Source organism: Nannospalax galili, unplaced genomic scaffold (genome assembly GCF_000622305.1).
Source record: "Nannospalax galili isolate Female #2095 unplaced genomic scaffold, S.galili_v1.0 scaffold101, whole genome shotgun sequence".
Taxonomy (NCBI): domain Eukaryota; kingdom Metazoa; phylum Chordata; class Mammalia; order Rodentia; family Spalacidae; genus Nannospalax; species Nannospalax galili.
This window is the reverse complement of record NW_008345700.1, coordinates 321,926-332,472: the sequence shown is the minus strand read 5'-3', so window position 1 is coordinate 332,472 and position 10,547 is coordinate 321,926. Positions and strand designations below refer to the sequence as shown.

The following is a 10,547-nucleotide window of genomic DNA, read 5'->3' as shown; positions in this document are numbered from 1 at the left end:
CATTGTGTAAGGAATGTCACTATTTAAAAATAACTTTTTAACTTTTAGTATTGAAATGATTTTAATATCAGAATTTGCCAAAATGGCTCCTTCCATCATCTATTGTTTTTCAAAAGGAAATGACCTCTGAATTAGCCCTTGTGTATGTGTAGGAGGCAAGCAGGGATCTCTGCCTGGCCCTGCCCTACTTCTATAGTGCGACCCAATGCAAACCCTCCCGATCACGGTTCACTCAGTGACCTGGTCCCCCCAGACCTGGTCCATATCTCCATCCCCCACCCTCCTGGTAGTCCTTTCTTCCATTCCTGCTAGAGACCTTTGGCTCTCTCTATTCTCTTTGGTCCGTTTCCTCCCCACCCTCATTATAGTGGGTACCATTGTCCCTGGCCCAAATCTCCACCCTGAGGCCTGGTTCAACCAGTCTCCTTTGGCGTCCATTACCCCCTGGCTATTTCTCACCCTGTCTCCCTGGCCACCCACCCTCACGGTGAACCAGAGGCCGCTGTCCCTGCAGCACACAGCTCTGCTTTCCCTCCGTCAGCTTTCCTAAGCCATCTCAGCAGGCCTGTTGGTTTTGGCGGGAAGGCACGCCCTCGTGCAGGCGCACGAATGCATGCGCAGGCGCAGAACCGCTTCCTACCGCTTCCGGGTTGTGGAAGGTGGGTCTTGGCCTCTCTTGGCCTCGCGCGACAGGCGGGCCTTCCGGCATGGCCAGCTGGGTTTTCTGTAACCGCTGCTTCCAGCCTCCGCACCGGAAGTCGTCCTTCAGCCTGACCAGCTGCGGGCACGTGTACTGCGACGCCTGCCTCCGCCAAGGTGCGCGCGGGCGGTGCGGGCGGGGAGCCTCGAGGGCTGCGCGCCTCCAGGTCTCAGAACCCCACGGTTCGCGGGGTGAGGGGACGGGACCCTCTAGGGCGGCGCACCCCTAGGCCTTGGAACCCCACCGGGCGCAGGGTAAGGGGACGAGGACTCGAGGCCGGCGCAAGCCCCAGACTTGGAACCCCACTGGGCGCGGAGTGGGGCTGGCGAGGAACCTCAGGGCGGCTCCAGGCCCCGGAACCCCACTGGGATTCCTGACTGGTGCTGTGGGAAGCAGCCTCGGGGTACGGGGCCTGAGGTAGGAAGCTGGTTCAGGTGATCCCAGCTGAGGACTTTATGTGAATATTTTTTGTTGCTGTTGTTGAAATAAAGCTTCTGCAGGTTTAAAAGAATAATTTTTTAAAAAGATGAAGTGGATTTTCACAACGGTGATCTACCCATTGAATCTGGCAAATAAAGGCTTATTAAGGTGCACCACCAACACTCAGAAGCTCTCAAGAATGACTTTGAGGTCTCATTTTCTGCCCGGCCCTGATTCTCTGCGAGCTTGCACACAGTGATTAGTGTGGGCACGGTACACAGGTGCCACAGCCGTTTCGAATTCTGTGTGGCCACACCAACTAACTCATCAGTTGGACTGATAGGAGGTTTTCAGATTTGTGGCAGCCGCTGCTTCTGGGTGCACTCTGGTCACACAAGTGCAACCAAGAATAGAATTGCTGGGTTTCTGCTATATATTTTAAAAGGGGGTCTGGAGAGGTGGCTCAGCAGTTAAGAGCACTGATTGCTCTTACAGAGGACCTGGGTTTGATTCCTAGTACTCACGTGGCGGCTAACAACTGCCCTTAACTCCAGTTCCAGAGGATCTGACACCCTCTTCTAGCCTCCATGGGCATTGTATAACTTGGCTGCACCTACCTATATGCAGGCAATACGCTCATACACATAAAATAAAAATAACAAATAAAATTTGCTAAAGGAAATCTGGTGGCGGTGCAAAGTAGTCTGGAGTGAGAAATTAAGGAGAAGCTGTGCAGTGTGGCATGTGAGAAGCAGTGGGGACAAGATGGGGCAAAGGTGGAGGGAAGTGGTGGTTTGGGGAAAGGCTCTGTAGATTGACCAGTTTTGATTTAAGAAATGGGGGAAGCTGAATAGCTTTTTTGCTGATGGCTACTGGGCAGGGGAACAGCAGAGTGGGGAGAGAAGTTGGTAAGCTCTCCTTAGAGGCTGTCCTATGAGAGCTGTCCAGGGAGGAAACAGGAGGCAGTTGTGTGGGGAAATCTGGAACTCGAAAAAGTCAGGAATATATATGGCTAGCTGGTAATATGGAAGTGCCAAGTTTTAGGTAACTACAGGATGCTACCACCTTGGAAAGTTTGTTTTATATATGGTGTGTAGAGACAGAAGAAAAACATTGGATAACAAATGAAGTAAGCTGGATGTAGTGTGTGCCTTAAATCCCAGCACTTGGGAGGCGGAGGCAGGCAGATTTCTGTGAGTTCAAGGCCAACCTGGTCTACATAATGAGTTCCAGGCTACCCAGGTCTACATAGACCCTGTCTCAAAACAACAACAACAACAACATTTGACAAAATCAATAAACTATTTGGGGGCTGGAGAGATGGCTTAGTAGTTAAGAGCACTTACTGCTCTTCCAGAGGATCCAAGTTCAGTTCCCAACACCTACATGGCAGCTAACAACCATCTGTAACTCCAGTTCCAGGAGATCCAATGCTCTCTTCTCACCTCTGAGGGTGCATACATAGAAGCAGAGCACTCCTACACATAAAATAAAAAAGAAGGAACTGAGGCCAAATTTCTCTCTGAGGTCAAAGAATCAGTGTTTCATAATATTGATTGGGTTAGCAACAGATGTCACTGCTAACCTAAGGTAATGTTAGAGTGATAGACGTGTACCTTCACACTGTTGAACGTTATGAGGCCCACAGTTGGCAGTGGCTGGTTTAGAGCTTGGGGTTGGGGTGGATATTTAGGTACTTCTGGCCCTTGAATCCTGAGGCCAACAAAGGCTGCAGTAGCCTGAGGCCATTGGAAACAAACCAAACCAAGGGACTCACAGAAAAGAGATAGGGGGTTCTGGGCAGAGAGCTGTCTAGTGATCTGTGCTCATGTGCCCTTGGTAAGATCTGGTGCATATCCTTCCAGACTTTTTCAGGTGATACAGAAATTTTACATTTATTTTTTTTTGGGGGGTGCATGTCCATATGTGTGGAGATCAGAGGACAGCCTGTTGGAGCTGCATCTCTTCTACCATGTGGGTTACGGATATTAAACTCAGGTTATCAGGCTTATTGGCAATGCCTTTACCCAAGATGAGCCATCTTGTTGGCCTGTAATGGCAAAGATTTTTGTTTTTTATGTATATAAGTGTTTTGCCTGCATGTATTTGTTAGTTGCCATGTAGGTGCTAGAAACTGAACCTGGGTCCTCTGTAAGAGCATCCAGTGCTCTTAACTGCTGAGCCATCTTTCCAGCCCCAGTGGTGTAGATTTTTAAAGCAACAGTGATATAATGTGTATACCATTTAGTGATCTGCTTTTACTGCCTGTAAGGGCATGGACTGCTTTTACCATTAAAATTAGTCTGTATCATCATTTTTTTGTTTGTTTGTTGTTTTGAGACAGGGTTTCCCTATAGACCAGATTGGCTCCATCTCACAGAAATCTGCCTGCCTCAGCCTCTCAACTGCTGCGATTAAAGGTGTGCACCACCACATTCAGCCTGTGTCATCAATTTTAAGGTTGTAAGCTCTTCCTTGGTTACAGTGCATACATTATTTCATTCCTTACTGAAAGACATTTATGTCGTATGACATTTGGTTATTAAACACACTTTTCCACTTATTTTCCTTTGAATACATTCTTGGGTGAAACTGCTAAACAATGGATATGCACCTTAAAGTAGGCCAAACTGCTCTCTAGAGAGGCCGTGCCCATCTAGATCCCCTTTTAATGTCTGTTCCCTGCTTGTGCATCTTTCCTTAGTGGCCTGGATTGTCTTCTCATACATTTATTGGCTATTTTTGCCTCATACACTGCTCATTTGGGCTCTATCATGGCCTTTTATTGCAGTATTTCTTTTTAGAAATGAGACCTGTAAACACTATATATTAAATGTCAACCACTTTGGCCCTGAGATGCAAGGGGGTTCCTCTCTGTCCCCTCTCAGTCCTCCTTCCCTAGCAGAATGCTTGAGTTTTAACCCAAGTCAACTCTACTTTTTTATTGTGTAGCATCTACCTGTCATATTGCAGAAGAATTTCCTTACTCTAGAACCTGTAGTAAGAGAGAGAATGGGGCTGGGGAGATGGTTCAGCAGTTCAGAGCACTTGCTCCTCTTGCAAAGGACTCAAGTTTGTTTCCCTGTGCCCACATCGTGGCTTGCAGCTGCCTTTACATACAGTTCCAGGAGACCCAACACCCTCTTCTGAGCTCCATGAGTACTATACCAAGAGGTGCATATACGTACATGCAAGCAAAACATTCATATGCATAAAAATTCAAAGAGAGAGAATAGGGACATGCTGTGGAGGGAAGGTTCTGGGGGTGGAGGAATGTGACTTGAATGTGTTTATAAGACGATAAGAAGGGCTGACAAGATAGCTCAGCAGGTAAAGGACCTTGCTGCCAAGCCTGATGACCAGAGTTCAATCCCCAGAACCATATTGTAGAAGGAGCGAATCAACTCCCACAAGTTGTCTTCTCATCTTCTCCCATGTGCTGTAACACACACACACACACACACACACACAATGCAGAGAGGTGGGGGAGGAGGCTCTTGGAAAGGGACCACTTGTCCCATATTGTCCCATATCAGGCTGGTACCTTGCAAGGTGCTGTGGGCTCTGAAGTGAGCATGATGAGGAGATGCTCCCCTAGGACAGGAAGGAAGCACAGTGAGTCGGGTGGTTCTCTCATATATAAGTCAAAGGAGAGGGCAGGGAAAATTAAGTCAGTTAGGGACTTCATTCACAGTTCCTCACTTGAGCGTCTCCACAGGATGTAGTGGGGAGGAGGGACACCCAAGAAATGTATAAGAATTTCCAAGTATTGTGGCAGACCCAGCAGTGTTAGAATCCATAAATCTATGACTCTGTCTCTCAAGTGGGTTTTTCCCCAGTTCTTGGCTGTGTTGAACCAGAACAGGATAACAAGAGAGCTAGCAGTTGGGCTTGCTCAGACTTCAGGTGATTGTGTTCCATAAAGATGATCGTAGTGTCAGGTCAGCCCTGGGTTCCAAGCTGAGTAGTGAAGAAAGGAAGCTTGTGGGTATGAAGACGTGGCAAGGCCAGTGTGATAAGCTTCATTGCTCATAGGAAAAGAGCTGTGTGTAGGAAAGTTCTGCATTTTTACACTGGGTACCATGGAGGACTTGGGTAGCAACACAGACATTGACACGGGGCACAGGATATCCCTGAAGAGAATGGTGGGACACCAAGGCTGGTGCTGAGGGCCAGCCTTAGAGTCCAGGGATCCAAGAGGGTGGTTAGAGTTTCATGAAGAAGATGGTGAAACAGGAAAGGCTCAGTCTAGATCTGTAGCAGAAACCTAGACATGAACAAGTGGATCAGTTGGAGTTTAGCAGGTAGGCATATTAACCTTTCATGCTTGACCTAAGACTTAGCTCATAGGTAGCAGGAATCAGCAGGATATGGGCCTAATGAATGAAGGGGAGAGTTTTCCTTCACATAGATACCTCGAGGGGTGTTACAGAGATAACCTTGGATGATGTTATAGAGTGTTGGAGGACCTAGTTTCATTGTAAATAGTTAAATTTTTTAATTAAGGGCTGGGTGTGGTGGTGCATGCCTTTAATCCCAGCACTCAGGAGGCAGAGGCAGGCGGATCTCTGTGAGTTCAAGGCCAGCCTGGTCTACATAGTGAGTTCCAGGAAAGCTGGGGCTACAGGGAGACCCTGTCTCAAAAAGACCAAAAAAAAATTTTTTTTAAATTAAAATGTCATTGTAAAGTAGGTGTGGTGGTGCTTGCCTTTTAGCTAACTGGGTGGCTGAAATAGGAGAATTGCAAGTTTAAAACCAGCCTGAGCAACTTAGCAAGACCCTGCCTCAAAGATAAAAATTTTAGAGGCTGGAGAGATGACTCAGCACTTAAGAGCATTGGCTGCTCTTGCAGAGGACTCAGGTTCAATTCCCAGCACCCACATGGTGGCTAAGAGCCATCCTTAACTTCAGTCCCAGGGGATCTGACATCCTCTTCTGACCTCCACAGGCATTGCACAACATGGGTGCACTTACATACATGCAGGCAATACACTCACACATTAACAAAATAAAAATAAAAATTTTAAAGGGCTAGTGATGAAACAATGATAGAACACTTGGTGTACATGAGTCCCTTCATGAGGAACATATACATGCATGGTCACACATATACACTCATACTCATGCACATTCAGACACACATGTGCATGCATAGGGGAGGGAGGATGTCACTGTAAAATCTAATCATAATATTTAGGATAGGCTTAGACTTTATTGTTGATATTTGTGGTCATTGTTTGGGGTTGCATTTGCAAAACAAGAAAAGAAGGTATATAAACGGCTCTTCTATATCCATAGCCTTAGGAACATGAAGACATTTATATAATCTTGCATTCGGAGTCTACCTTCACACATATTGCACAGTATGGTTAGTGCAGTGTCACTAAACACTTGCTTTTCTTTGATAGGTAAAAAGAATGAATGCTTGATCTGCCGAGCTCCTTGTCATACAGTTTTACTCTCAAAACAGGTAAGTTGAAATCTATTGAATTTGAATATTAGTCATGATAGCATTTCCTTTTCATTTGAGATTAAATTTTTGGTCATTGTAGTATCTAAAATTTTCTTTTATTTTGCTAGATTAACTAGATTTTATAAGACTTCTAAGTAATAAAGGGTATTTGGGTTTTTTGTTTTGGTTTTGGTTTTACTGTTGATTGATTTCGGTTGATCGTTAGTTGTTTTGTGATTTGGTTTTATTTCTGTTTTGTTTTGTTGTTGTGTGTTTGTCGCTATGTGGTCCAAGCTGTCCTTGAACACATGATCCTTCTGCCTCAGTGCTGAGATGACAGGTCTGACCCTCCATGCCCATCACGGTTTGGTCTTAAAACCTCATTGTCGCTTTCCTTCTTAATAATGGGTTGGCCTTAGTCATAGGTTATTGGATTGTGCTATGTTCTTAGACATGAAAATAGGTTAGATTTCTTTAGTACAACACTAGAAATCATAATGCATGATTAAAGGGTTTCTCATAATGTAAGTTTAAAGTCGTTGTTGCTGCAGTTGTCTTAAAGCAGTGCCTTTGGTTCTATCTATAAAGTACAATGGATTAATTTATTATTTGGTATAAACTCAGTATCAAATAATCGTTTTCTTCTACATCTTCTTTCCAAATGTATATTTGAATTAATATCTTTAAACATTATAGTTTCACTACAAATACAGTACAGAATTACACAAAATTTCAGAGAACATAGAAAGTCAATAATGGAGAATGTGGTCATCCCCAGATCCTGTTTCCCAGAGGCAGCAACCAACATCCAGGAGTTGGAACCTCTTCTGTGTATCTCGTGACTTTTCGTTTTACAAAATGGTTTCCCAATAACATCATATTTTGAATATATTTATTTCTTAAATGACTACATAGTACTTTATTGCTTTTTCTTTAAAGAGCCTGTGGAGTTTGTTTTTTTTCCAAATTTTTGCTGTTAAAAGCAAACAAACAAAACAATTCACAACGATAATTTTTGCTAATCTCTGTCTATATATAATTGCAAGAGTATTTTGTGGCATAAATTCTATAAAGTGGAAAAGCAAGGACAAAAGATTGAATGTTTAGATTTTTAATAGAAAGTACCTTATTTTCCTCCAAATGTGGCAGTTTGAACTCCCGGTGCATGCCAGATTCTGCTCTACAGCACCCTTCCCATCATAAGACCAGGGTCAGGCTGACAGCAGAGTCCTTGTCCCTTCTCCAGCTTCTAGATTAGATGTTTAGGGCATTTTTTTTCTTGTTTCCTAATAATTGTGTTTAAGCCTTCCATTTCCTTCTGTGTACTGTGACTCTGTGTTGCCTTGAGGGCTGCCTTTCTGAAATCATTTGAAACCAAGTTTATACCAAAGAATAAGTTAATCTGATATGTTTTATAGATAGAACTAAAGTGTATCTGCTTTCATGTAGGTTATAGCAAATCTTCCTGAGTTCTGAATAAGCTGTAATGTGCTCTTTTTAATGTGTTTGTGTGTGGAAGTGGTGTACATGAGTGAGTGTCTGTGTGCTCACATGGGTGTGGTGGATGCACCTATGGAGGTCCGAGATCAACATTGGGAGTCTTCTTCACCACCTTACTCATTGAAGTAGGGTCTCCCAGTTGAACCCAGAGTTCAACAGTATGGCTAGCTTGACTAGCCATCTTGCTCTGTGATTTCTGTCTTTACCTTACAAGCACTGGAAATACAGGGGGCCCTGCCATGCCCACCTGGCGTTTCATGGAATCTGGGAATCCAAACTCAGGTCCACATGCTTGCACAGCAAGTGCTTTAACTACTTAGACATCTCCCCAGCCCATAATCTCTCTTTATTTCTTTTCTAACTCAAGAATTGTTTCAAAGACTAGTTTTAGAGGTGGGCAACACTTGGGAGGCAGAAAGGTTACTGTGAGTTCAAAGTCAGCCTGAACTATATAGTGAGACCCTACCTCAAAAAAAAAAAAGAAAGAAAGGAGGGAGGGGAGAGGAGAAAGAGAAGGAGGAAAGGAAAGAAAGAGGGGATGGAGGGAGGGAGGGAGGGAGGGAAGAGGGAGGAAGGGAGGGAGAAAGGGAGGGAGGGAGAGAGGAAGGGAAGAAGGAGGGAGGAAGGGAGGGAGGAAGTTACTTTAATTTCTAAGTGGTTAGATTTTAGTTCCACCATCACCTTTATGCTTAGTTTTACTTTATGGCATTGTTATCAGGGACTTTGGATATAAGATACAATTTTTTTTTGGTCTTTTTGAGACAGGGTCTCCCTGTAGCCCCAGCTGTCCTGGAACTCACTATGTAGACCAGGCTGGCCTTGAATTCACAGAGATCTGCCTGTCTCTAAGATATGATTTTTTTAGTTAGCAAGATTTTCATTATGTTTTAATATAAGGTCATTGTGACTGTTCTATGGGTGCTTGCAAAAAGCCTGCTGTCTTTGTTCTCTGTGTGAAGGAGGGAGGGAGCGAATGAGCCAGCAAAGCTGCTGAAGACATAGAGGCTAATTTCTGCTGTTCTTTCTAACATGTCAACATCCTAAGCCACCAGCACATGGTAGGCCCATTCTTTAGCAGCCTCTTAGGAACCCATATATTCCTTGCCTACTGCTCTACCCCACCAGAGGTGCTCATCCTTCCTGTTCTTCGTCCTGTAGCCAGTGGATCTACTGTCATCCCACCTTCATGAGTCCCAGTGTTGAGGGAAAAAGTCGAAGGGCCTCATGCCAGTAGGTTCTGTGGCCTGACCTCTGGCAGTCTCCTGCCAGGCCCCAGCAACCCTGACCAGCCAGGTGCTGCTTCTGTAACCAGTCCTTCCATACACCCACACTACAGTAGCCCCATCCTCAGGGACCTGCACACTACAGTAGCCTTGTCCTTAGGTACTGACTGGTTTAGGGAGCTACTACACAGTAGCTTTGAAAACTTCATCTCTTGGCTCAGCAGTTAAGATCACTTGCTACCCTTCCAGAGGACCTGATTTTGATTCCTTGCACCCACGTCAGGCAGCTCAGAACTGCCTGTGATGCTAGCTCTAGGGGATCCAGCACCGTCTTCTGGCCCTCCAGGGGTACCTGCACTCGTGTGTGTACACAAACACACACACACACACACACACACACACACACTCACATAAATAAAATAAATAAAATAAACAAAAGAAAAAACTTCATCTAAGTATTCATTGCTACTATGTAAAAGTGTGGCTGCTTATTGTCTTACACCAGTGGTAAATGGTCATGCTGATCTAGAGCACTGCACTCGCCGTCTTGGCTCTGCAGTCATTAGCAGGAGCTCTTGTATGGTACTGGATGGAAATGCTATCTGCAGCAAGCTCCCATGTCTCTTTCCTAATTTCAAGCTCAGGTTTTGGGTATTTTGCCAAGTATTGTGTATATACTAGTTTGCTAAGTGTGTTTTTAAGATCATAAGTAGTGTATAATTGTATTGATTCTCTTTCTATAGCTCTTGATACATGCCATTCTTTTTTGCTATATTTTGCTTATGTGATAAAGATTGCATTTACTATTTTTTAAGTTTATTTTTTTAAATTTTAAAAATTTAATAACCACATGATTAGAAGAAGCATTTCATTACAGCTTTAACATATTCAGTAACACATTCCAGAGCAAGGATACATCTCTTTCAAAGGTGGCTGTAAATTTTTAGGTTCACAGTTGAATTAATACAGTCATACCATATTGAACTCAGTATAAACCCTGTAAGACATAAAATTAAATGAGTTTTTAATCCTTTAAAAAAGATCTCCACTTCATTTTAAGACATGCTGTTTCCTACGTTTTTAATGCTACCAACACTTACATGCTTGCACATGTGTATTTAATCTCTATGAATCTGATTATAACTAGTCACAGTCAATTACACTCATATCCTTAGCACCTGAGTATGGATGTAAAGTCATCAGGTAGATTTCACTGGTAATGTTTATCACCTCTACTATTTAACATGAAGTG

General features: G+C 44.0%; 1 protein-coding gene across 3 annotated transcripts in view; it reads left to right on the top strand.

The window, feature by feature from the left end:
* The first annotated feature begins 668 nt into the window (after positions 1–668).
* The window catches only part of Rnf212 (ring finger protein 212), a 42,559-nt gene continuing 32,680 nt past the window's right edge, over positions 669–10,547 (top strand). For all 3 annotated transcript variants that reach the window (XM_029567702.1, XM_029567701.1, XM_029567703.1), the window contains exons 1-2: positions 669–816; positions 6,529–6,590. In XM_029567702.1, coding sequence (XP_029423562.1) covers positions 708–816; positions 6,529–6,590 — 171 coding nt within the window. In that variant the 5' untranslated portion in view covers positions 669–707. The remainder of the gene's footprint in view (positions 817–6,528; positions 6,591–10,547) is intronic.